This window comes from Pseudopodoces humilis, chromosome 15 (genome assembly GCF_049639895.1).
Source record: "Pseudopodoces humilis isolate 2021_Gansu_Grassland_sample_001 chromosome 15, ASM4963989v1, whole genome shotgun sequence".
Classification (NCBI taxonomy): domain Eukaryota; kingdom Metazoa; phylum Chordata; class Aves; order Passeriformes; family Paridae; genus Pseudopodoces; species Pseudopodoces humilis.
The window spans coordinates 18,062,723-18,089,798 of NC_142214.1; the positions used below are offsets into that span (position 1 = coordinate 18,062,723).

The 27,076-nt window shown below is 42.5% G+C and overlaps 3 protein-coding genes and 1 non-coding gene across 5 annotated transcripts in view; 3 read left to right on the plus strand and 1 right to left on the minus strand.

Moving 5' to 3' along the window:
- Positions 1-20: 20 nt before the first annotated feature.
- COX7B (cytochrome c oxidase subunit 7B) lies at positions 21-2,282 on the minus strand. Its single transcript, XM_005527403.2, has 3 exons — positions 2,128-2,282; positions 765-889; positions 21-220 (listed from the first exon to the last, which is right to left on the minus strand). Exons 1-3 carry the CDS (start codon positions 2,162-2,164, stop codon positions 146-148), a joined length of 237 nt encoding a protein of 78 aa, XP_005527460.1. The 5' UTR covers positions 2,165-2,282; the 3' UTR covers positions 21-145.
- Positions 2,283-2,432: 150 nt separating this feature from the next.
- TRNAL-CAA (transfer RNA leucine (anticodon CAA)) lies at positions 2,433-2,549 on the plus strand. Its single transcript has 2 exons — positions 2,433-2,470; positions 2,504-2,549. It is a non-coding gene; the product is annotated as a tRNA-Leu (tRNA).
- A 1,386-nt stretch (positions 2,550-3,935) lies between these two features.
- Positions 3,936-14,381, plus strand: MAGT1 (magnesium transporter 1). 2 transcript variants are annotated; one of them, XM_005527402.3, is made up of 10 exons: positions 3,936-4,054; positions 5,211-5,380; positions 6,212-6,329; positions 7,303-7,443; positions 7,959-8,099; positions 8,420-8,509; positions 9,699-9,762; positions 11,350-11,424; positions 11,842-11,932; positions 12,906-14,381. In XM_005527402.3, exons 1-10 carry the CDS (start codon positions 3,956-3,958, stop codon positions 12,919-12,921), a joined length of 1,005 nt encoding a protein of 334 aa, XP_005527459.1. In that variant the 5' UTR covers positions 3,936-3,955; the 3' UTR covers positions 12,922-14,381. The 2 variants fall into 2 exon arrangements, with proteins under 2 accessions (XP_005527459.1, XP_014112018.1); XM_014256543.2 differs by lacking the exons at positions 11,350-11,424; positions 11,842-11,932; positions 12,906-14,381 and adding an exon at positions 11,214-11,261 and having other exon boundaries at positions 9,699-9,787.
- Positions 14,382-20,052: 5,671 nt separating this feature from the next.
- ATRX (ATRX chromatin remodeler) overlaps positions 20,053-27,076 on the plus strand; it is a 64,016-nt gene continuing 56,992 nt past the window's right edge. Inside the window, exon 1 of the mRNA XM_014256451.2 lies at positions 20,053-20,129. Coding sequence (XP_014111926.2) covers positions 20,110-20,129 — 20 coding nt within the window. The 5' untranslated portion in view covers positions 20,053-20,109. The remainder of the gene's footprint in view (positions 20,130-27,076) is intronic.

Consider the following 27,076-nt stretch of genomic DNA (forward strand, 5'->3'; position numbering starts at 1 on the left):
GGAAACCTCCAAGAGCCAGACAGGTTTCTAGGGATATTTATTAGACCAGGAATGCCACTGTCCAAGTGGTAATCAGGGAACAAATGCCATTACATGACCATTTTCTCAGTGAAAGTTTAGACCAGTTCATTAGAAGCAGAGGCTGCTACTCCTTCCATTCACTTGGAGTGATTCTTCCAATAGGTGAAAAGCCCCACTCAATTTTAAGCTGTGTGAGCACCTGTAAAGGGATAAAACCCAAGGGATATTAACTCCAAAATCAAACCTTCTGACATAGGGTTATTTTTATTGTTTTCAGTTCAGATTTCTTGTTATTAGAATATGACATCTCATTAATTTTCTAATTAAACAAGCGGAATATATTTATATTGAATAGTATTTAAACGTTTCAGTTTTCTGTTTCCAAATATCCAACTGTAGAAGGAAGAATCTGGAAAGTAAAACCCCACCAACATATAGGTATTTTCATCTAGAAATTTTGCTGCTGAAAGCTGTACCTGTAGAGGTTCAAAATCCCAAGTAAAATAGAGAACACTTGTGCTTCTGATACATTTTCAAATCAGGCAATAGACTGATGCAGAAATTTGAGTAACAACTCAAAATCAATCTGGGAATTAAAAGAACTTTCACCTTTATCACATCACTATTTGCTCATTGAAGAAGCTCCTAAATTCTGACCACTGAATTTATTTCAAACAGGCAAAATTGACACTTTGGAAGTTTTCAGCTCGAATCACAAGACAGTGGTGACAAAACCAACTTACATAGGTCCAGACAGCAGAGAACACGGCAGCTCCTCCAAGGAGGACAGTGGTTCCATATTTATCATGGAAAGTCGGCTCATGCTTGCGATGAGCTTGTCTGACTGCAGTGTGCTGGATGCCACGAGCTGAGAAGCGTTAACAAGTACAGAAATCAACTCAAATATGTGCTCAAACCATTCACAATCCTCATCTCCCACCAACAGAGCAAACGTTAGTGTTGAAAGACTAAAAATGCTGGAAAAATATTGATTTGGATTTAGAACTCTGGAATGACTCCAAAACACAGGATATACACAAATACTATATTTTTTTTTTTCAGCTCCCTCTATTAATCTCTATAAAGTTATTCTTCAAGTCTAATTCCAGTAAAAAAAAAAATCCTCTAAGTTGCTTTTTCATTAATATGTTTTCTCTAGTATTACTGTTTCTTTAATGAAGTTTTTTTTAGTGCTCCTGGCAATACATGTACCCAACCAATGTCAGGATGAAGCTCACCACCAAATTACGGGGTTAAAGATAGCAGGTGAGGGTAACACCTGCCTCATTCCCTCGGGATTTTTGAAGGAAGGGGAGGAAGGAAACTGAAATAGCCCTTGGGCATGAGATAGAGAAAAAATACACAGTGTTATCTTCAGATGATGTATATTTTAAGTGTACACTATAAAAGGTACACTTATTAAAGGCAACAGTGAAAAATCAAAGCAACAGCTACAAAAGACAGAGTGCCCATTAGTTGTGTACGAAGAATTTGATGAGAGGGTGCTGTTGCATAAAGATATCACAAAATAAAACCTTTCAGTCTCAGGTCAATAGTTTGCATTTCTACACAACCGTGATTAGAGAAGATGATGGTGATACCCGTAATGTACTACATCCCTCGCCTGCTCTATAAGACTGCACAGGACGTTTTTTTAAACATAAGAAAGCTTAAGTATCTACCGAGATACGCTAATTTTAGGTGCTCGCACCTCGGGATAAGCGCATCGTGACCCAGGACCAGACACTGCGGGGGTCTGCATCACTGAAGGGGTAACTTTAACCTTGAATTTAAGGGCTGAGTATTGACTTCCCCTTGACACCGCAGGTTACCAGGCCAGAATGTGCCTTTAGGTACTAGGGAAAGAAAGCACCAAGGAAAGATCTATGTCAAAAAGCAACTAGGAAATAAAAAAGGCTGAAACAAATAAAAAAACAAAAAACAGGAGGCGAAGGACGCCAGAGCCGCCCACAACCCCTGAGGTGCCCTCACGACCCTCGCCGGGTGCACAGCGAGGCTGAGGGACAATCCGCACAGGGGAAGGCACAAACCAGGGCAGACCCCCCGAGGAATCCCCCACACCCCGGGAGCAGCCCCTGTACTTACCGACGAGGCTCCGCGCGGCCCTGGCCACCGGGAACATGATGAGAGCCGAGCGGGTACCCTTGACGCCGGTGAAGAACAAAATGGTCGCAGCGGAAGTGGCGGCACGGCGGGGGCCTGTGGGTAACGCCGGGCTCCACCTCGCTGCGGCGGAGCTCCGCGGCCGGGCCGAGCTGAGCTGGAGGTTGCCTGGCCGTTCTCCGGCGCCTCCCGGGTACAGACAGGCTCTTCGTGACAGGCCAAAGGACACAGAGATGCGGCCATGACGACAATGCTAAGTATGTCCCGGCCACCGCTGCTAATACAGTGTCAGGATGGCCGAGTGGTCTAAGGCGCCAGACTCAAGGCGTTACGCGCCTTCCCGCGGCGGGTTTGGGTGTTCTGGTCTCCGCATGGAGGCGTGGGTTCGAATCCCACTTCTGACACCACTTTTTTCTTTTTTTCCTCTCTGGGTTAACTTTAATTTGCGAAAGCGCCGAGTTAAAAAAGTCTGGGATTTTAGTGAAAACAGAAATCAGAAATAATTTTATAATAAAACCTGAAGCGTAACTCCTCCTCTCTCCTTGGCGATTCTGCTTCAGAACCTTAACCCACCACACAGCTGCTGAGGTATTCCCCTGTGCATTTGGATTTTAACAATATTTGTAACACATGACCCAGCAATTTATAGCGTGTGTGTATAACATGAAGCATGTATCTGAAACAACAGGGAGAACTTCATTACTCAGAGGGTGGCAGAGCACTGGAACAGCTGCCTAGGCAAAGTGTGGAATCCCCCTCTTTGGAGACACTCAAAACCCAGCTGCAAGCATTTGTGTTGTTTCAAATTATGTAAAATTTTCTTAAGAAAGGATGTTCTTTGATGTTTAATCTTGGCATACTTTCTAGCCTACTCAACAAGGAAGGAAAGCTAATCCATGAAACAGCAGGTATCCAGCTCTAAGTGATGTCCAGGTGCTGGAAAAAAGTTTTTGGTAGAACAGCCTTGTTAAGGTTTAGGGCTTGGCATGTTTCAGTTATCTCAGGCTTAGGGGAAGGAGGATGTGCCACTGATAGCAGACACAAAGAACGCAGAATTTACAGCCCACAAGGACATTTTGCAGAATTCCCACGGTAAGGAAGACACTAACAAAGCCAACTGAGCAACTGGGCTGAAATCAGTTCCAACTGGTGAAGGGTTATTTCTGCAGGGGCAAATCACAATCACTAACCATCTTACCCAAGACAAAGTCAGAACCTGTGCACTAATTAGTATGAGAAGCAAAGAGAAGCATTAACCATTAGAAGATAAAATACTAATTAATAAGAGAACTACATTACTTTTATCCAGTGAATACAAATTCCTTTGTTTGTTAAAACGTATAAACAATAAAAAGTTTTGAGAATTGGCCGATTTGTGGAACACCACTGAGCACTCACGGCTAGCACAACTGTAATATAAATCAATCTCTCTCTAAGCGTATAATTATTGGCTTGTTGCACACAGAGTAACGAATCTGATCTTAGTGGACAACAGTGTGTCACCTGGTCCAGGAGACCCTGTCTCGGATGATCTCCGAGGTCCCTTCGAAACGCAAGGGTTCTGTGATGCGGCTGAGAGACATCCCCGGGTCCCGCCACACTTTCTCCCCTCAGGGCCTGCTCTCCCATCAGGGCTCGCCCCGCCCTCCCCTCGCGTCTCCACCAATGGCGCGGCTCCAGCTCGCCGCGCTCCCGCAGGTTCAGCCAATCGCAGGCCGGCAGGGACGCTCGAGCCGACGCCTCCGCCAATCGGCGCCTCGCGGGCGGGGCCTCCCAGCCGGTGGGGCGGGGCGGGCGAAGCGGGGCGGCCATGGCGGCGCTGCCGGTGCCGCTACCGCTGCTGGCGCTGGTGCTGCTGCTGCTGGCGGGATGTGGGGGGCCCGGCGCCGCGGGGCAGAGGCGGAAGGAGGTGAGATTCGTCCAGAGCCCCTGCTCCGCGCTGGGGCAGGTTCTCGCTGAGCGGGATGAGGGCAGGACTGGCTAGGGCCCGGCAGGGTGGCCTGGCTTCACCCCGGGTCTCCGCCCTGAGGTTCGGCCGGCTCTGAGGGGAAGCCGCAGGGAGGGAAGGTCCTTGTTTCCGCGTTCTTCAGTTCTTGTTAGGAGCACTGTACGAGTGTTGTCTTCCTAATGTGTGGGATTCGCGGCGGGGAGGATGCGTGGCCTTTGGCTGTAGTCACTAAGGTGCAGCTTACTTCCACGCACTTGAACTGCTTAGGTTTGGAAAAAAACCCTTTTACGTAAGTGTGTACACTCTTGTGAGTTGTAAGTCAGAGAAATTATTATTATTATTATTATTATTATTATTATTATTATTATTATTATATTCTTGGGGCTGCCCTGGGTCAGGAGTTGGACTTTGATGCTTCTACTGGCTCCCTTCCAGTTCAGGATATATTATGATGATTTCCTCTAACACATTTATCTGAAGAAGGGTGTTAATGAGTAGAGAAGTGCTTTATGATAAACGTAACATTTGTGAATTTGTCAAACTAATGCCTCTTCTTATAATGTTATAGAATTGATTGTCTCCTTTTTAAAGAATATTTTAGTGTTGAGCACTCCTGATTTTTTCAAATATATTCTGAACTATGGTTCTTTTTTTCCAGCAGTGCTGAAAATGAAATGTTGAGGTTGGTTGCATCTCTGATGTTGATTCCACTGCCACAATATTTGAAAGCTGAACCAGTTTGATGCTTAGTATAGAAAAGAGGCTGTGGAGGGGATGGAGGTGGTTGGTACAGCTGAAAGAAATTCTGCAACTACTGTGAGGAAGGGCTGGTGAGCTGAGGGTCTTCACCAGCCTGGTTATGCTGAGTGCTTAAAGCTGGGTGTGTTACTAGGTGGTTGAAGTTAATGAGTTATGTTAACATGATTGTTAAAAGCTGCTGTGAATGCCTTGTGGAATTTTACTGATGTATCACATCACCTGGGTGGTGTTATGAAAAGCAGTGCAGATATTTGTTGCATCAAATCTAAAAACTTCTAAGACTGTATTGTGAAACTAGAAAAAAAAAAAAAAACAAAACCAAGCAAAACCAACAACGTTGCTCTGACTTGATTTTCAGATGGTGTTATCAGAAAAAGTGAACCAGCTGATGGAGTGGGCCAGTAAAAGATCGGTGATCAGAATGAATGGAGACAAATTCCGGCGCCTTGTGAAGGCACCTCCCAGAAACTACTCAGTGATTGTGATGTTCACTGCTCTTCAGCCTCACAGACAGTGTGTTGTGTGCAAGTATGTCCTTTAGTCCTAAATTTGAACTTGAAAGTCATCTGATGCTTTGTAGGAAACTAAATTTAAGGACAGGGTTGAACTTTGATGCACATGGGAGGAATATACTTGGGCAAGTTACAGTAGGACTGATTGTCTTTGCAATTTAATGTATGGGAATATGTATCTAATGTGTTTGTAAAGAAACAACATAATCTTTAGTTTTATCTCCCTCCTAAAATAATCCCTGCTTTGCAGAAACGGTGTTTACTCTGGAGAAAGACACAGTGAAAGCTCAACTTTCCTGGCATGAGCTGCTGAAGAAATGTTTGTAGAATTATTGCTGGGCATGGAGCTTAAGTGTTGTTCTTAATTAATATGTTGCTTGGCATTTATTTACAGTTCAAATATCCTGGATCTTTAACCATATTATAGCTTTCCTGTATTAATGTGGAGGTGGTGGAGGTCTGCAAGGGTGATTTTTATGCTTAGTCAGTTGAAATTATTGGTTTCCCACTCTCTGACCTGGAAGAAAGGGCACACCTGGCTACAGTTTGGTGCTCTGTGGACTGGCAAATCATAAGCAGCTGGGGTCTATTTCACTTTTCAGTTAGAAATTACCTCATCTCTTGTTAGTGGACTCAATAACTTGCCCTTCTATTTAAAAAAGCAGTTGCCAAATGCTTCACCTGATGGTAGACGAGTATCTGGGCTTAAAAGATTTCATTAACACTTAAACTTTCTTTTGAACCCTAGAAGATTAATGGGGTGGGTGGGCAAAGCTCCCTCAGCTGCTTTACAACTTGTACTGTGGACAAAACCATGATACATCATCTCCCTTGGTGTGTTTTCCAGGCAAGCTGATGAGGAATACCAGATTCTGGCAAACTCCTGGAGATATTCCAGTGCATTTACCAACAAGATTTTTTTTGCAATGGTAGATTTTGATGAAGGCTCAGACGTGTTTCAGATGGTAATGTCTTTTTCTCTTCTAACATCATTTTTAGTTTGGGTTTTGGGAAAGAAGGTAAAGATGCTACATAATTTAGTGTTACAGTGAACAAAGGAATGAAAAGTTAAAAACTGTCCCTCTTGGAAGAAACTTGGCCTGAGCATGTTGGTAGGAATATTAACAGAACTGACAGATGTGAATAGGTACAAGGAGTATATTGGTTTCTTTGACTCTTTTTCCCCCGAGTTTGCCTCCTGTAATAACTTACAGTGTAATTCTTAATGGAATTCTTCTGTGCTATGTGAAAAGGCAAGATAGAAAGCACTGATGTCATTAGGAGCAGCTATTACAATTTTTAGATTACTAGAGAATGATAGATTAGGCTTTATGGTAAAACTAATTTCAACTACCCAGCCTTTTTTCTCTTCTCTTCTCTTTTTTCTCTTTTCTCTTAACATTGTGTGACCACTTTTTTTTCTCCAGCTGTGAGAACATTCCATGTGCACTTGCAATTGTAGGTCACATTAATAGTTCATTACAGTCTTGCAGATGTTAACTTTTTCTAAGAGGTACTAATCTCTTATTTAAAAGCTATACTGTTTAGGCAGTGATACTTTATTAAAAGGAAGCTTTTGAACTGGAGAGTTGAAGAGAGATGTCTTTTTATTACTCTTGTTAATTTTTTCCTTACTGTTACATTAAAAATGCATTCATCAAGCTATGGCCTTCCTAGATTTTAGAATCATGTATTGCTATTTTGCAGATTTCTTTATCAAAAGTAGTATTTGGAGAAGAAGATTTTAAAAAAAAGTACATGAAATACAGAAATGCAAGCTGTGTTCTGCCTACTGTTTTTTTAAGAAGTGATGGCCATTAAATCAAAGAGCTAACTTTTCTGATTTACTAACAATAGTACAAGCCAGAAATGGTATAGAATTGTGTTATTAAATAGTCCTTTCCTAGGCTCTATCTTCTGTGAACTCTCTCCCTGCAGCTGAACATGAATTCTGCCCCCACCTTCATTAACTTCCCTGCCAAGGGGAAGCCCAAGCGGGGGGACACCTACGAGCTGCAGGTGCGTGGCTTCGCGGCGGAACAGCTGGCGCGCTGGGTGGCCGACAGGACAGACGTCCACGTGAGTCCAGACACCTTCCCTCAGCACCCCCGTGCAGGGCCAGCACACCTTCCCTCAGCACCCCCGTGCAGGGCCAGCACACCTTCCCTCAGCACCCCCGTGCAGGGCCAGCTGGGGAACATCACTTGTGCCTCCTGAGCTGCTTGAAAGAGCTTGTCTACAAAATCTAGTTCAGACACACAGACTGCATCTTTCAATTTCCTTACAGTCTCTGTGCTGGTGTTTTGTGTAGCGTTGTATTTGAGAAGATGTTAAAATTCATCTCCTTCCTTCTTGCTCTCTGTTCCTGTGGAAGAAAAACAATCTCTAAATTATTGAACTGGGTAAAGTTGTGTAAAACTGAAGTTACAGTATTGGTGGAAGAAGCATTGCTTACTTTCCGAGTCAGATTTGTTACATAGAAAATGTGTGTGCAGTATTTTTTCCACTCAATATGTTGTGGGTTTTTTTAGCAGGAGTGTAGGTATAATGTATAATCCTGCTGAGAGCAAATAATTTCACTGTCCTCTGTTCAGATCCGTGTGATAAGGCCACCAAACTATGCTGGACCCTTGATGCTGGGGTTGCTGCTGGCTGTCATTGGAGGCCTCGTGTATTTGAGGGGCAGCAATCTGGATTTTCTCTATAACAAAACTGGCTGGGCCTTTGCTGCTCTGGTGAGTAATCATGACTTTCGTCTGTTACATTGAGTTTTATAGCTGTTCAAGTTCTCAAAAGTATTTCAAGATTCTTAAAGCTGGTAGAGGAAAATGAGGTAGAGTTAGTTTTGTTTTTTCATAGATTGATAACATTATATGATCTTAGTCCCTTCAGTTCACTGAATGCTTGATAGATGCCTTTTGTACAAGGATAAAGTGGGACAATCATTAGCCTGTGTTCCAAATCAGGACATTTTGGTAGGAAGTGAAGAGATATCCGGTTAAATTAAAAATAGAAGAGAATTCTTATTAAATAGCATTTCTTCTTTCCTTTTCAGTGTTTTGTGTTAGCAATGACATCAGGCCAGATGTGGAACCACATCAGAGGCCCCCCTTATGCTCACAAGAATCCCCATACAGGACAAGTGGTGAGTGTTGCCTTCACTTTCTTTTCTGCATTTCTGGTGTATTTCTGCAGAATAAGGCTGATACTAAGAAACAAATCAGAATGCAAATTCTGCTTTTGGCTTCTCTCTTGGTGAGTGAAACCAACCTATCCTGCAGTGAGCAAGGCAAATCAACATGTCTTGAACATATGTTGTATCTCCAATGGTGAAGGGATGTGATAGTTCTAAACTGCTTACAGCACAATAAAGGTATTTATGGTTTGAGTCCTGCATGCTAAAATTCCTATTGCTGAGCCTGGCAATTACATTTCAACCTGGTCTTGTTAACTTATACACTCATCTAATGACTTCCATATAAAACAATCTTTCCTCAAGATTCTTGAGGTAAATTAATATCCAGTGATCTCAGATTTGTGAAGTTTCTTTCTTGGGAAAAATTTCTTTAATGTAATTTGAAATAATACTGTTCTGTTCACAACATAGAATGAGATCCACTGTAAAAGTAGTCACAGTTTTCTGAGAGCATTACATCTGCTCAGGTGCTTACACATCACATACTGGCTTTTCTTATGTCTTTACTCAGGAAATGAATTTGGTGAAATGTCCTTTTGTGCTTTGTTAGATGGGTCAGGTGCTCTGTATTCTTCTTTAGAAAGTGCATAAAGCTTTTTTTTTCCTACTTAGATACGGCATCATAACCATAACAGGGTGTTCCTTAAGGATTAAAAACAGTATTTTTTCCACAAATTTCAATTTTTCTGTTAACCCAGATGTGAAAAAGATTTCAAATGTTTGGTTCTGAAGCCAAATGAGTTGGGTTCACACACAGGTTGAAGGGATTTCCCCTAAGCTAAGCAGCAGTATACACAACCTTGGAACCTCAGTGAGGGAATGGATCAGCTTTGGATCACATTAGGATGCAGGAGGGCCTAATCTTGTGGTATTGTGCTTAGCTGGACTGAGAATCCAATCACAAAGGTTGTAGTATCTGAATTAGGCTGATTGTGCATGGTAATGGAAGAAGGATCTTTGTTTCTGTTGCAAGTCCCCCAAAAATCAGTGATCAACAGCTGAAATAGTTTGTGCTCTAACTTGTGCTCTCTCCTGAAAAAAACAATGCAAACACCAGTTCCAGGCTCTGTAGCTGTTGTTAATCATGTCAAAGTTGTCTCCAGTCTTTTCTAAATTTAATTACTTTTGTCTCTTACAGAATTATATCCATGGAAGCAGCCAAGCCCAGTTTGTGGCAGAAACACACATAGTTCTGCTGTTCAGTATCCTTCCTGGGAGGAGCATGTGGTTGGTGACAGTTTTTTGGTCAGCAAATGCTGGTGCCTTTTCTGTGGTACTTTGTCATGGCTGTAATTGCCACCTAACACTGATGCAGAAGCTTGTAAAACCTTTCTGCATTGACAACTGTGCTTTTCCTGTGCCTCTGATCTTTTAAGTTGAATAGAAAGATATTTACTGCTTTCTCACCTTGTTTAAGTACCAAGCTGAATGCATCACTAAAGTTGTGGATCTTTTTGGAATCAGAAGATTCAGGATACTCCCTGTTCCTCTGTGCATGTCTCTTTTTGATGTCACTTATTTCTTGCTTTGGTGTTGAATTCATTCCTCTATCATTGATCTTTTATTTCTTTGCTTACCTTCTTATAATCTTATAATTTGTTTGTACTAATGATGCAGGATTTTGCCATGCTGTCAAGAAAGGCAGGTGGAAACTTTCAGATTGAGAGCTTTTACCTTTCTTATTTGTACAAAAAATGCTTTTTGGGGTCATAAGAATACCTTAAAATTCAATGTTCTGTTTTTCTATTCCCACGTGAATGTTTCTGATCCATCATTTGTAACTTTAGTCATTTCTGGCTGGAGCTTTTCTTCTGTGTCTTGTCACCTGTATCAGCATTCCTTTATTTTTTTATCTTTTATTGTATTTAATTTTTTAAACTTAAAACAGGCACTTGGAGGAGAACTTCTGATCTTTTTCTGTTACTGTACTTTTGATCCACTTGGTCAAATTCGAAGTAGAAACTTTTTGTTGATGTTTGTGTTGTTACTATCCATCACATCACAGACCAAACCTACCCATTGCTGGACATTTTAAATTGAATTTAATTGAATTTGGTGAGGTTTCTCTGGGTTCAAGCCACTTTCCTCCTGTGCTGAAGGTGGGCTGTGTCTGGAATGGAAAGACTCTTGATGGTCCTGAGTCAATGATAAGTACTTTTCCTTTCAGGAGGAGACTTGTGACTGGACATTTGTAATTAAATGGAATGAAATCTTTGGGAATTCTGTCTTTTGTTCCACTGGATTAATTACTTTGCTTTGCTAGGATTCATTCTTGGCAAATATGAGGCCTTTTGTGTTGCCTGTTCTCCTTTAATTTTATGATCTTTTTTATTTAATTTGAAGAATTAGGAAAGAAATACTGCCACTTGAAAGACAGCCTGATGGATTAAGTACTGTATGTATTTTATTTGTTCTGTTAGCTGAGTGAATGCAGAAGCTGAATTCCTTTGGGGATTTTCCAGTGGAGAACAGCAGTGGGAGTGGACCAAGCTCTCTGGGAAGGAATGCTGCTACATTACAAGCTGAGATAATAAATGCATGTTTTTAATTTTGCCTGAAGACTTTGCAGTTTATATTTTAAGCTTTGCATTTATTTTCTCTTAAAAGCTGACATTATGAATGTCTTTCAGCTGTTCTTTTTTTCCCCCCATAGTTGCTGATTTGACTGGGAAGTCTTTGATTTTTCCAGTGAGTTTTAATGCCCCAGGTATGGTGTGGGAGCTGAATTTAGGGAGTGTTGTTTTGAGTCTATTGTACTTTGTTGGTTTAGCCTTAAACAGCATCTGTAGATGGTGGAGTTACTTTAGGAATGGTCCTTCTCCACGAAGCTGCTACTTCTGACATGGATGTGGGAAAAAGAAAAAGTAAGTACTGGTACTTTGCTGTCTGAGCAAAGGCATATTCAGTGAGGATGTTTGATACACCATTTAACAGAAATGCTTTTGCACTGGGAGGTTTTGTTCACTCCCCACCTCTAAGCTGAGAGAATAATTTGGATTTTTGACAGTTTTTGGAGTTGCTAAGCAAACTGCAAGATAAATCCTTTTGGTAGACAGAGATAAAGAGGCTTTGCATTATTTAGCTAGTAAGAGGGAGAAGAAGGAACTTTTTCTCAAAGCATTTGTATGAAATTGTTGTGAAATTGGTGTTAATTCAGTATTTCTCAATGACAGAAATAGAGGCCTCAACTGACCAAATCTGTAAAAATATTGCAGAAGGCTTTGAAAACCTGAGTTCACTGAGCTGTCCCATCACAGCCTCTCCCTGTGCATCTCTTGCAGTTATGTGCATTGCTGGCATTGGCTTGGTGGTGCTGTTCTTCAGCTGGCTGCTGTCTGTCTTCAGATCCAAATACCATGGCTACCCCTACAGGTACATCAGGCCGGGGCCCTGCAGCTCGTGCTCTCCTGGGCTTTGGGGTACAGCTACGCCTCTGGAGCTCTGCTGGCTCATTTGGGAAATACTCCTTTAGAAACGCTCCACTGGCTTCTCAGAGTAGCAATATTGGTTGGTAAAGTCAGCAGAAATATGAGTGTTTCATGGGTATCGTGATTTTTCAATCTAGCCAAAGCAAAGATTGTGGAACTCTCCTTTTCATGCCATTGCATATTATAAAATACTTCAGTTTTCACAATGATATCTCAGCCAGTTTATACTGCCAACAAATGTATTTTCCCCCCTACTTTTCTCTCTTCCATATTCATACATCTTCATTATTAACCCTTATTTGGGAGAACAGAGAGGATTCCTGATGTTTTAAAGCTGCCTACATTTGAGGATTGCTTGTGTAAGGAGTCTAATACTGTTAGCTGACCACTTGTATATATGCCTGACTGATAGGGATACCTTAGGTGTGTTTGTTATGCATTTTGAAGCAGTAAGTACATGTTGAAGGACCAATTTCTAATAATGTCACCATCCGCAACAAGCTTAATATGTCTATAAAACTAAACTCACAGACAGATATTGTGCCCTCTCGATGAGAAATGTGTTCTTATTTAAAAATATCTAAATAGTAAAACTTGTTATTTTATGAAGACTTTCCTCAAGAGCAAAAGACAGCTGAAATTATTCCCTTTTTGATAAGTGGTCAGCTTTTATTCTGATCTCTGCAATGATCCTTAGATACTTCTGCTGACTTTATTGTAGGGAAGATGTGGTTGTATTTGGTTTTGAGTTATTAGAAACTCCTTTTTAAGTGACTTCACAGCTGCTTTTGTTACAGCAGCATCAGGCCCACTTTCTCACTCTGTTTTTGTTGGCATTTATAAAAGCTAAGTGGAATGTTGCACACCTTTGTTTCTCATAAAATTAATAAGAATGTTTGTTATTTTGCTCTTTTCAGTTTCCTAATGAGCTAAAGGATTCCAGAGTCTGGTACATCAGGAGGTTGGTGGCTCTGAAGTTGGATGTGGTGGAATGAGGAGCTCAACATGTGTGGTTTGTGCTACCTCTGCTTACAGTGAGACAGTTAAACACTGAACCAAAGACAATGTAGTGCCTTAAATACAGCAAACAATTTGCTCTGAAGGACACAGTGTTAAGATGCAATCTCTCTTTCATAAGCTTTACATCTTCTTAAGCAACTCTGCTAGCAAAATTCAGAACATAATACTTAAAACTATATTTCCATGGACTAACTAGAAATGGTACTTTCAATTCACTTGGATAATCTGTTTACCATGTTTCTTTTTCCCTTGAATTGTCACCTTATTTCCTGTTTGTGCATAGCAGGTGACAGCAGCTTCTCTGTCATGCCTTTTCATGGTTGAGGAAACAGCTTCATGTACCTGGAAATCTTTTCCTTCAGCCTGTGTGGCAACCCTTGGTGCATTCTCCAGCTTCCAGGGTGGAATGTACGTATCCTAGAGCTGTGTCTCATTTTTGAGAAGAGTTCTTAACTGCTGTATGATGCAAGAGGTTGTTTCACAGATGAAGGGGGAGTTTTCAACATGTAGAATGGAGTTATTAATTAATTAAATCTTACTTTGCCAAATGCTAAAACTGCAATATTTAAGTTGTGAACTTTGACTCAGAACTGGAAAAAAACAATTCTTAGACTGTCCAACACTCACACTCTCAAGAATACAACCCAAAAGTTCAAAGGTAACTATCTATGTGTTGCATGAATTCAGAATTGCCAATTGGCTTTCAAGTTACTGCCTAGAGCCCTGGCAAACCAGCAGGTACCAGATTTGTGGCCACTATATAAGTTCTATATTCTCCACTTGTTTTCTCCACATTTTTATCCTTTGGCAGAGATGTCTGCTCCCAGGATAAACGTTGCTACCCCAGGATACATTTGATAGCCTTACAATTGAATGCATGTGCTGCTTGCTCTGTCTTTTTGTCCTATCACCTCACAGATACTTTGCCTTAAGAATTCATGAGTGGAAGACAATTGTGCCTCAGCAAAAACTGCTGTGCAGATCAGCATTTGTATTACAGGAAGTCTTTGCAGCCTGATTCAGTAACACTTCCTTCCGTAGGCTCTGGTGGCCTTAGAGGTTTGTAGTCAGAGAGACTTTTGTCTCCTGCTTCTGCCTCTCCCCTCTCTCAAGGGGTTTCAGAATCTGGATGTTTGAAATTGAATCTCAGAAAGGATTGTATTACTCCAAGTAAAAGGTTATTCTTATGCAGTTTTGCTAAATTAATACACATCTCAAGTGCCTTAACTTCACTAATTTTGTTGTTTGATGTTTCAACTCATTGAGATGCATTTTTCTATGCCACATAGAACGATAAGCCTTAGTGGAATGGATAAATTGTGTGCCTGACTGCATTTTGGACAAGTTTCAATAAAACTTTTTAGTCTAATCCATGCTCCTGTGTCTTTTGAATTTTGACATGAAACAAGGCAACCTCTTTTCTTCCACTATTGTTTCAACGTGTTAATCATAGCCTGTCTATATAGAGTAAGTAACCTGAGTATGGGTGTGTAGACTGGATTAGTAGCCTGTGTGTGTTTATGTGGAGAGTTACAGCCCAGAATGTCAGCACTAGAGAGCTGCTCATGTAGCCAACTGGTAGCATAAAGATTACATGATTTTGGCTTGTCTTTGACAGCTGTCATGCAGTGAAAATCTTGGATTCTTGGAGTTCTAGACAGATCAACTCGCAGTGTTTCCGGAGGTGGAATCTTGTTAGCACTGTAGATGTGCCTGGAACAAATCAGCACTGCTGTACTTGTGGCTTGTTTTCCTGCCCAGTTGGTAAAATGCTTCCCATAAACTTTTCCAGTTATAATTTATGCTGTCCTTCTAAAACCATCCAGTTCCATATTGACTAAGTTTAAACAGTGGCACCTCATGCAGGTGTAATGCTGGAGTCATGTTTGCCTTCCCCTTGAGGTAGCCATGATGTTGAGAGTTTAGGATTTTCCCTTTTTTTTTTTTTCATGCTGAGATGAAAATAATGCTCCTTTTTTTCCAACAGTTTTTCTGCTCTCTAGGCTGAAACTGAAGTGCAGGAGGGAGCAGGTGTGGTAGTGGAGCAGAAGATGAAGTGCTTGTAAGGACCAGGCAGGTTTAGAGAGGATGAATTCTGGCAAGGTTTGACTTGTGCAGCAGTTGAGAGATAATGGCTGGCTCTACCTGGTGCCCAGGGTGATTCTTTGGGCCAGGGGCACTGGCAGCTCACTGGCTGGTTAATGTAACACATCTGGGCCAGCCAAACAAAGGTGGACAAGGCAATGCATTCCAGACCTGCTGTGGGGAAACTGGGAATTGCTGAGGTCATCGCCTTTAGAAAGTGAATTATTAAATAGCTCAGGAGTGCCCTAAAAGCTCACCTTGAGAGAACACTTGCAATAAAGGGAGGAAATGGTGTATTCTGCAGCTGAAAATGGACTCTGTGGTTTTGCTAATGTGGCTGGCCTCAGTGAATGCTGCTTTTTTCTGCTTTTGAGGAGGAGTTGTGGTGTATTTAGAAGATATTTTGGAATAACAGCTAGAAATAATTTAGGGAGCTCTCTGCACCAAGCACAAGGCAAGACAGTAAATTTAAATGTATTATTCTGTGTAATGGTTTGCATTATGTACAATTTACTGGATGTTCCTGCCTTCAAACCATTCTAGTGTTCAGCACAGAACGTGATTTTCATGAGGCCCTGGCACAGGGTGCCCAGAGAAGCTGTGGCTGCTCCTGGATCCCTGGAAGTGTCCAAGGCCAGGTTGGACAGGGCTTGGAGCAACCTGGGGTAATGGAAGGTGTCCCTGCCCATGGTAGGGATGAGCTTTAGTGTCCCTTCCAACACAGACCATTCTGGAGTTCTGTGATAGTGGTGCCTAGTGGTCATTCGTGCAGCTAAGGCTTTTCTAGCTGCCCCATGAGCACCTGCTCTTCAGGGCCAGAACTGCCCAGTCCTCCAGCAAGGTGGAAGATGTGCTCAGCTCTGCCTGTGCTGTGTTCTTGGTGCTCATGCAAGTAACCTTAATTAATCCCCTGCTGGTGATGGCCATGAAGTGAAGATTCAGCCATGGGGGTAAGAACAAGTTCAGCCTCTTGGCAGGCAGGGGGGTGGCCCTCCATGCTTGGGGAAGATGATGAGATGATGGCTGGCTAGGGACTTCAGGAGGAAAATGTAGATGCTTTTATGGTCACAACCACTGGAAGTGTAAGCAAATGTACAGCAAGGTTTGTTCTGAGCCGTGTTCAAAATGTGTGAAAGCATAGCAGGCATTTTTTGATTCCCAGCAAATCGAAGCTGGAGTTTTAGAAGTATTGAAGAAAGTCAGTTTAACCTTCAAAACATTTGAAACATCCAAAGAAAATCAGATGTGTGAATGGCTTCTGCCTGTTTGAATATGCTGCCCATGATATCAGATGATGCCAAATGTTGGCATCTCAGAGCCAAACTTGGTTGGGAGAGAAGAACGGTCTGCAGTGTTCCTCCACGGGCTGTTGGCAGTGGTTTGTGGTAGTTTGTTTTAAAAAATACCCATTCTATAATAGAAAAATACTTAAACTGAAAGCAGATTGTTTAAGAAGTTAAAATTTCCAAGTGCTTTCATCTGCTGTGAGAAATAATTCTCACAATGGATTTGAGAATGTACTGGCACTTGGTTTCTGTCTTGGACCTTGATGTTTGCTATTTTCTCATGCTGAAAAAGTGTAATTCTCAGTTACAAACCACTGCTCAAGTGACTCCACACCATTCCTTTGGACTTTCCTAAGAGGAATAAAGCAACAGCAACACAAAGAACAAACCCAGCACCTCAAGTGAGCATCATCTGTTTTCAGTTTTATCACGCTTTTTGTCTGAGGAATAAGAGTTTTGTTGCACATAACCTGTTCCAATTAACAGCTCAGATCTTGATCATTCCTACAAAATTAATTTAAGCATAGCCTTTTATTGGTCTGGATTAATTGTACTACTTTTATCACAGATAATAATATGAAAGAGATGTATATGTAGTTTGTATTTCTAGGTCAGGAGCACATCAAGTTATTAAAATATCCTCTTGTCAATTGATAGCTATACATGTCTTTCAGCCATGTTCCTTAAAAGTAGGGTAATATGTACTTAACAAAACTAATTGCTATCATTATGAGGAGAAACAATGGGTGTGCTCAGAGTCTGCAGTGGTTTGTCCTGCAAGCTGAGCTCTGAATCCTGACTCTGCCAAGCCTGTTGGAGCAGGGGGAAGGGGTCCTGTGTGCTGGGGAAACTTAACTGGGTGCAGATCTGGTGGATGTGAAGTGTTTCCCTGCAGATGTGCTCAGTATCTGCCTGTACACAAATTTCAGAATACAAGAAGATTCTGTGGGGTTTTTTTGTGTGTGTTTTTTGAAAACCTCATGATAATGTCAGGTTTTGTCTTCTGGAGTAATTGCTGGGAGATGGAAGCATTTCCATTTTTACTTTATCTCGACCTTTTCTCACAGTAGGTTTCCTTTTTCATATGTGACTTCAGATAGAAGTTATGAACTGGAGGCAATTAAATTTGGGTTTTTAAACTGCTTTCAAATACCTTCCCCAAGGAAATAGTGAAAGAATAAAATATTACAGAGCAATTGTAATAAATCTATGTTACTCTGAATCAGTAGGATATTAGTCGGTAATGCTGACTAAATCCCTTGAGGAAAATGAATGTTTTGTGTTCTTATTTTAATCACACAGTTGGGATCCTAATGCAGAACTAAGACTGGGTAATGCTTCCTGTTTCCTTCATTCTCACTGGTGGCAGAACACCTAGAATGGCTTTTTGCAATTTTTAATGGAATTTGTAACTGTCAGTTAATATGGATTTTTTTTTCTCCTCCTAAAATTGGGTGAGAAGGCAGGTGATACTTTGGTCTTCTCCAGGATGAGACAGAATTTGGTAAAAAAGCTGCTGTTAAATCTGCTCTCTGCTATTACTAAATTCAGCAGATACAGGGTGCAGCTCTTGGGTAAAACGTTACATTCTAAAGCAAATTGTGTTTATACCTCTTTGGAGAATTTCCCTGGGAGATGTGTAAGCTTGAATGTGCTGAAGTGTGAAAGTGCTGTTGATTCCATTATCACAGAATGAAATGGTTGTGTTGGGTTGAAGGTGTGTCCTTCCTTCTCACCTGCAGAATTTTCCCCAATACTTTCGGCAAAACCTGACTGCTGGTACTTACTGGGTGTTTTAGAAGACAAAGAGTTTGGCTGGGCCCAGGGGGGAAGGGGGGCAGGTAAAAGGTAGGGGGTGGGGGGAGCTGCTGCTGGGTTCACTTCTTCGGCTTCAGAGCAGGGCACACTCGGAGCTGTTGTTGCTTGGGGTAAGGAATTCGCTGTAACTCAGACGGAGCTGGAGCTTCTCCTCCTTCTCCTCTCCTTTTCCTTCTTTCTCCTCCTCCTCCTCATCCTCCTCTCCTCCTTCCCCTTCCAGCCGGCTGTTCCTCAGAGCCCTGCAGGAGCACCAGGACTGACTGCCCGAGGGGGTTTGTGAAGCAAAGCCTCTCCTCCATCCTCTGTCTCAGCCGAGAAGGCTGTCACGGGGTCCCTGTAGTTACTGTTGTTTGTTTGCCTTGTTGTACATACTAGTAAAGAACTGTTATTCCTACCCCCAGATCTCTGCCTGAGAGCCCCTTGATTTCAAAATGATAATAATTCGGAGGGAAGGGGTTTACATTTTCCATTCCAAGGGAGGCTCTTGCCTTCTCTAGTGGACACTTGTCTTTCAAACCAAGACAGGGTGTTAGGGGTGATTTGCTTGGGTATTTTCTTATGTTTCGTATGTTGCTTTATGAAACCAGGTGAGTAGGTACATTTTATTTTTTTCTTGAGTTTCTGCAGAAAAATGTTAATTTTCAAAACTGGTTTTCTTTACAGTAAGTGGCTAATACTTGTCACCTGTTTCAGATTTTGGGTGGTACTGGGCTTGGCTTTGTTCTTCTGTTCTGTTTCGGTCCCGCGTGGTCATGGAAGTTCACACACAACCTCAGCCTGCCCAGTTCAGTCATCTTCTCACAAAAGCCTGCAACAGCTTTCCCTTGAAGAGGGCTGCATTCCAATCCTCCTCCTTTCACAACATTCTAACATCTGACAGGAGTGTAGAAGCTGCTAGTACCAGCAGGGAAAATTGTCTTGGCATACTTAGGTGTAGCTGCCAATGCTACATCTCCTTATCTAGAGAATTTTCTGATTAAATTTCCTGATTAAAAAGGAAAAATTGTAGCCAAGCTGGGCTGAAGCTGCCCCAGGCAGGGTTACCTGGGGCTGCTCACCTTCAACCTGTGTGTGGTTTATGTTATCCTTGTCTTGCTGTCTTTGTGCTTGGGAAACTCTGCTCCCAGGCTTGCTTGTGGGCTTGGAATTCCAGGGCTGGTTCCTGCAGAGGAGGGTCAAGATGGTGAGCTCTGGAGAGGCTGAGGGTCGTTCTGGTGATCTGTTGAAGGAGAAGGGTAGTTGCGGTGATCCTTGCAGCGGAGGAGGGTTCTGGTGATCCTCATGGAGCAGAAGAGTTGTTGTGATGCTGTTACTACGAGTTTGGGCATCTGCTCCGTGTTACTCTTCCTAAGGGTGACGTGTCCAAAAGCCATTGTTAACCTGCTGTGGTTGAATCGAGATTGCAGAGTCTCCCAAGGATGCAGTTCTCCATCAATGAAGGGCCGTGTGTCCCCGGTGTGACACCGGCTCCTGTTCCGCGCTGTCCATCCCCGGGCTGTGTCAGCGCTTGGCTCCCGCCGCCATGGCCGCAGCCGCGCGCTGGGGCCCCCTGCTGGCTGCAGGTGTCAGTGCACTTTGTTACCAAATGATGTCACGGGTGTCGGTCCATGACGCCAGCGTGACGTCAGCCCCGCCTCAGCCAATCAGCGCGGGGAAGGTTGGGATGGTGACGTAAACTGCCCTAGCAACAGTCGGCGCGGTGCCGCCCAATCAGAAAATAGCTGTGGGCGGCCGCGAGCCAATGGGAGGCGGCGGAGGAGGACGGCGGCAGGAGGCAGGTCCCCTCAGGCTCTCTCGGCTAAGATGGCGGCGGCGCTGGCGATGGCGGCGGCCGCGGCTTTGTCTGCGCCCAGCGCCTGAGCGCGGCCCCGGCCCGGGCGGCCGCTCCGCTCCGAGCAGCGGCGGCGGAGTCATGACTGCAGAGCCCGTGAGGTACGGCCGGGCCGGGCGGCTCCGCTGCGGCCGCGCGGGGTGGGGCGGGGCCGGGCCGGGCCTGGCGCGGCGCAGCCTTGGCGGGACGGGAGGGAGGCGGGATGGCGGCGGGAGGGCAGCGCCGCTCTCGGCCTGGGCGGCGGGGCCGGGCCGGGCGCGGGGGGCGGGAGGGACCGCTCCGTGCGGCGGGAAGGCCTCGGGGGCGGCCCCCGCCCCACGTGCGACCGCGGCGGGGAAGCTCCGCCGAGCCCCCGCCCGCGCCCCGCGCTGGGCACAGGCAGCGGCCGCCTCCACCAGGCCGCTCCGTCCGGTCGCGGGGCTGCCACAGAACGGCAGTAACTGACAAACGCCCGAAAAGTCGGGCTGAGAGAGGCGCCATGTTAAACTGTTAATAAATAGTTGTCTTTGTGTGCTTTCGGTTTTGCACGCATCCCCGGGGCTCTGACCCCCGCAGTCCATCACCCACAGACACGTGCCTGGGGCGCTACGAGAACCATGAAGTGTTGTCGCTTGACCCCCACAAATGCTGCACATATCTTCAAACCGTGTTAGAGAGGCATCGCTGTGTCTTTAGTATTCATCACTGGCTTTAGTGCTGAGCCTTGGGTAAAGTTTTTTCCGCGGTTATATTTATGTATCTTCACCTCCCGCCTTATTTTGAGTAGCTCGTAACTACTGTGTCATTTTAGGCAAAAGTTACAGGGATAGTGAATTTTCTCCTATTTTATATTGCTTGCTTTTGAAGTCTTAACGTTTCCCATTAGGAATATATAAAAAAGAGATTTTTGATTATTATCATCATTGTTGATGTTGATCACACGCTGATGTAGGTCATGAGCATTGCAAATACACATTATTTGCTGCAGGACTTCCCAGCAGTTAGCAGTTTCTTCGGCGTGTAATTTCTTCCTTATTTTGTAAAACAGATTGTCCATCTCTCATCCTTTCTCCTTCTCACTCCCACTTTCTCCCCTCTGTTGTTCTTAAAGTACTTTGACAGTTTAAATAACTTTTTTTTTTGATTGTTTTGTTGTGTAGGTGGAGGCGCTAATTAAGGGGCTTTCTCCTTTTTCTTCTCCAGCCCTCAGAAGTCAAGCATAGAGTTTGATTTTTGTCGGATAAAAATATCTGAGTTACTAATACTTATGGTCTTGTTTGCAGTCACAATTAGTATTTTATATTCTGAAGAACACTATTCCATTTGGACCACTTCACTTTTTGTTTTATTTTGATAGTCATATTTTGTTGCCTGTTGCCCATAATCTTGTTTGTCTTTTTTTGAAACACTTGTATAATATGCAGGGGTTGTAATTAACTTCATTCCATAATCTTATATTGTTATTATTGCCACAACTAGTGTTACTAGCAAGGGGCTGCTTTGGAGGAAGAGGATATGGAAGCTCATACATTTTCCTTGCAATTCTTAGATTACTTGCAGACAGAATAGGATTATTTCAGATTATTTGTTATTTTTGAAGGTCAAAAAGCACTGACAGAATAGATCTGAGATTGTGTGCAGTCTTGTGGGATCTGCCCACAGAGTAAACAGCCCTGTGACAGACAAACTGCTTTTAAGTAGATAGACATAATGATTTCTTGATGCTCCAAACTTTCCTTCTGTTCATGAGCTCAGTTCTCATTCAGTTTAAATGTTTGTTAAAATTCCCATCCCGTGCAGAGCTCATCTTGAGCAGTTTGCACTTGACAAGATGTGTGAAGGGCTGGGCTTAGCACTGCAGCGTCACACATGGTACTGGACATTGCACAGGCTTTACCTTATTTCTGTCCAGTTCTTTTTAAAAATTGAGTTGGAAAGAAGGAAATGAAAAACAAAAGCACACCCGGTCTTCCTCTTTTGTTTCTATTTCCCACAAGTGCTGTTGGCTGTCAGCTGCCCAAGTTCCTGTCACTTCATCCTCTGCTCTCTGCAGTTTTGTCCATGTCAGAGGTGTGCAGAAATAAAGGACTGGGGGATCACTGTTAGAATTCTTGGAAAGATGTGCAAAAAACTGAATTTGGATGGAAAAATCTATTCCCAGTACTTGTGGAAGATTGACTTGCAGTGTTTTAGAGGAAAATCATCAATCAATACTAGTCTGTTCCAGGAGAAGTTTTAAACTTCTGTTACAAGAATACTTTTATTTAATATTAAGATCCTAGGGGCCTTCCATGTCCCAAATGAGAAATTCAGAATGATGAAAACTAGAGTAACCTCCTAAGAAACTTTATTTAAAGCTGCTGCCTCTGTAAATATTTATAAAGAGGCATCAAAAACTTTTGCTCCAAAAAACTTTTTTTTTTTCCTTGTGCTTTCCTTTTTATGGAGAGGAATCTTTATCATAGTGACCTAACCTGTTTCTACCGGTTCATACATTGTACAAAATAAGCACAGCAATAGGAAAACAAGTTTTGAATCTTCCTCACTTGAACTATCTGGTAGTCAGTGAATGTAGGGGGTGTTTTTTTAAAGTTGACAGAATAGGCTTCGTTCTTGGGTTTTTTTAATCCAGGCTTTTCACCTCATATTGTAATATTGGTAATTTGATTTTAAAGTTTTCATTAAATTGTCTGCATTTTTGAGTCAGTTGAATATCTTTGTTCTGAGTGATATTGCAAGGTTGTTTGAGGTGTGTTACTTGATGCCACAATGATATAATTGGAAGTAAGTCAACACTAATCTTCTGTATTCCCTAAAGGGACAGTGAAAGTTCTCTGTCTTCCACACTGTTCTGGAATGAGCATAGGTAGATTCTTTGGTTCTTCCTGAAGAAGAGCAAAACTGTGTCATCTTCAGTGCCAGGTGTGCCCCAGAACCAATATCTGCAGCACTTAAATGAATTTCTCTGGGAGAGGAACTTACTGTAGAGACTTTGTTATTTCTGGTTTTGTACAATACTTTCTGTTATGGCTTCACAAGCTTTGTATCAGGGTCTTTGCAGGGCTTAACTGAAGGTATCTTCATTTTCTGGGAAACAATTTGCTGTGTTAGAGGGGTGTTTAATACAAAGTCTGCAACAGGGTGACCTTAACATTGTGTGAATTTGAAAGTCTCAGTTCTGTCACAGACTAACTCCTTGTATCCTCTGCTTGAAGGGTGGAAAAGAGAATGCTTTTTATGTGCCTCTACCTCACCAAAAGAAAATATCAAAGTAATGCTAAAATGTGCTGTGTTCACCATAAAAACAAATGTCTGTGGCCTGTGAGAAAGTACATTTTAAATTGAATTACCAGAAGTGTCTTTTATAAAGGGAAAGCCTAAGGATAGTGCTGAACCTCATGAAATCACATTTTGTATAGCTGGAGCTCAGCTCGTGCCTGCAGGTGGTTTGAAAACATGAAGGAGTTCATGGATGGGTCAGTGGCAGGTTGTTCCCTTGGTGTGGCAGCAGGAGGAAGAAGAAATTGTAGAAATTCAGTGGCAAATAAAATGGAAGGTTTTATGTTGACTTTAAAAGAGGTGAAGTGTCCTGATTTATTTACTGAAGGAAGAGCATAAAGCTTTCATAGCCTGTGATGAAATGTAGTTGTCACTCAGGGTGGGTGATGGATTGATTAGTGTTGGTGGTTTGTTTTGTTTGCTTTTGTTTTGTTTTTTTGTTAGGAGTGAAACCTTGAAAAAGTCAAGAACTTGATAACACAGGTTGCTGACCAATGTCAGCTGCAGTGCCGTTGAAGCAGTTTATTTGCAGGTCCAAAATCTGCATAGTTGTAGAAATTTCTATCTGACTGGGTCCAACTGAAGGTTTTAATGGGTTTGAGCTAGAAGCTTTGTTGGGTAAATACATCTTGTCATGTAAAGCAAAGGTAAAAAATAGGCAATAAATTTGAGACTGAGATGGCTTTTATCTGTAAAATGAAAACCTGTGCTTTGGACAAGCTGCAGCCCTCAAAGCTGTGGCAGCTGTGGTTGGGGGTATGTGGGAGAGTTGAAGGGCCAGGCTTTGATTCTCAGCAGAGTTGGTACTGAAGGAGGTTTGAGAACCTGTGATCAGCTCCAGGGAGCAGCAGGCAAATGAAGCAAAAGGCATTTTTAGAGTTAGGGGTTCCTGATGCACTTGGTCATGATGCACCCTTCCTTCCCTTCTCACAAAGTGTGTTCAGACATTTTAAATACAGCTCGGTTTGTGTGTTATGTGTGCTAGACTGAGCTTCCTTTCCTGAATCAGCAGAATAAGGTGTGCACTTTGCATGATTTTTGTCCCATAAGGGTGAAAGTGTTTAGATTTTCAAGTGGCAGCTTCAGTCTTTTTTCAGCTTGCAGGGTATTTCACCATTGAAGTTACACTTCAGTGTGGCATTGAAACCAACCTTAACAGTGAGATTGTTTGTCTTACTTTTGCATTGTGGGTTTGTGATAATGTTGCTTGTTTGGGTTTTTTTGAGATCCCATTAAAGAAGCAAGTTAAAAACAAAGGGTTTTTTTTCACTTCTTAGTGAATGAAGTGTGATAACTCACACCATGTCAACAGAAAGAAATTGTGTAATCTTCCTTGAACCAAATCAAGGGTCTCTTAGTGACTTTGAGCTGTTACTTTCTCATTTCCCTTGTGTGTCTGGAGGAAGATAATTGTTTACTTGTCTGAACCCGTTATGCCATATTTAATCTCCAAAATTACTTCACCCACATCATCAAGCATCTTCAACTGTACCAGGTATCACTTGATTAAGCCCCCATGGATTAAAAGTCAGTTCTAAACAAAGTAAAAAAGTGAGTGTGTGTTAACGAAGTGTTAGGTTCAGAATCTCTTATGAAGTGCTGGATGCCTCCATCTCTTTCCAGAGAGAGTATCTCTTTTCAGAGTGTTTCAGTGCTTTATTGCTCAGGTCATTGTGGTACAATTCCTCCTAAGCACAAGAGAAATGCAGTACTGTGGTAATGGTCAAACACGAGCAGCTCACCCAGAAAGATTGTGGGGCCTCCATCTGTGGAGTCACTTGGAACCTGGCTGGACATTGTCCTGGGTGACCTCCTGTACCTGTCTCTGCTTCTGCTGGGGGTTGGACTTAAGGATCTCCAAAGATCCCTGGTGTGGAGTGGAGAACAAAGGAGAGGACTCAGAGGGGATGGCATCAAGTGTGTGCAGGGTGTGAGGGTTTGTGTCCTTGGCCAGTAGAGCTGCTTCATGCCAACACAAACAGATTGTATGAATCCTGAGTGTAAAACCTTACTTGGTTTGGCAGAATTGGTGTTCAATATAAGTAAGGTCCAAAATATGAATCTGATCTAGGACTTGGAGTGTCATGTTGCTTTTGCCTGTAGAAAATCATTGTTGAGTTAAAAATCAAGCACTGTGATGAAGTACTCTGTTTCTCTATCATTATAAAACCATATTTTACTGTTCAAGTAATATAATGGTCGGCTGATTTTATTTTCTGGTTTTGTATTTTTTCTGACAGTAGTTTTCTTATGACATTGCAGGTGTGGGGTGCTCACTCCATTATTTTAATTGGATAAGAAAATAAAACAACTCCTACTGGAGGTTTTATCCTCTTTCACTCTTTCCCACAGCTTTAAGCTATTTCATTCATGTGTGTTCAGCCACAATATTGACATGTTTTATGTGAAACAACAGTGCAGGCTCTACCCTTGTAACTGAAACCTTTGAATTGGGCTAATTCTAACTTTTTTCCTTCTCATCAGGAAAAGCTTTAATGAAGAGTTGCAGGTGACAGAATACTGGCCTGATTATATCAAAGTTTAGGACTAGTCTCTCTTCCCCCCATCCTAAATAAAATATTGAGAGTTTTGCTGTGGGTTGTTGGATTTCTGCTGTTCACACAGGGATGCAGTCTGAAGCAGAGGATGGCAGTCTACAGTTTAAAAGTACATCTGGTTTTATTTTTCTTTAATTATTTTTCCTAAGGGTTGTTTAATTTTGTCTGCTTAATAGTAGTTCTGCAGTGTTTCCGTTTCAAAAGTGAAAAATTACTGACACTGTATTTGAAGCACCTGTAAACATGAATTAAAAAAAACTTGTGCCTTGAACTGTTTTCAAAGTTTAAACATAGAAAAATCTTAGACAAGTGTTGAACTTAAGGAAGGCATATGGTTAAGAAAAGCATATTTGTAAACATTGGGATAGATAAGAGCTGGAGAGGACTCCTGTACCATTTTCAGTAGCCACTTGAAATGCAGATGAGGGACATTTGTTTAGAGTAATAGTTGGTAGGTGTTTGTTTAAAGAAAATGCACTTTCAAATTATTGTTCCAGATGTTGACAATAACTGGGACATTCCCCACTTCCACTTGCAAAGTGTCTGAAGAAAACAAATAGAAACTGAGTGCAATAACAAGGTTTTCAGTACAGTTTCAGAGGACAGTCCAATGTCTCCTGGGTTTGCTGCTGGAGTGGTCAGTGCTGCTCCTTCCTTCCACTGCCCTGGTTTTGAATTTTCATCGTTTCACATGCCTTCAGAAGAAATATAATTATGTGAATGTGTGACAGCTTGGATCCAAATGAAAACTGTTCGTTGAAATTGTATTTATCCAAGGTGAGGTGATTTGCTTTTGGGAAGCACAGTCATCAGCTGGTGCAGGGGGTGAGGTCGTGGTGGGTACCCACTGTGTCACTGCCCCTGCTCAGCTGGGCAGGGGAGGGAGAGGACAATGAGAAGTTCAGGTTGAGATAAGGACAGGGACATCACCCAGCAATTGCCATCACAGGCAAAACAGACTCTGGCTGGGGAAATCAGCTTAATTTATTGCCCATCAAATTAGAGTAGGGTAATGAGAAATAAATCCCCAATATTAAAATACTTTCTACCCATCCCTTCCTTTTCTCCTAGGTTTAACTTTACTTGATTCTCTGCCTCCTCCTGGTGAGCAGTGCAGGGGGATGGGAATGGGGGCTGTAGTTCAGCTCATCACACTCCTTCCCTGCTCCAGTGTGGGGTCTCTCCCATGGGAGATGGTTCTCCATGGACTTCTCCCATGTGGGTCCTTCCCA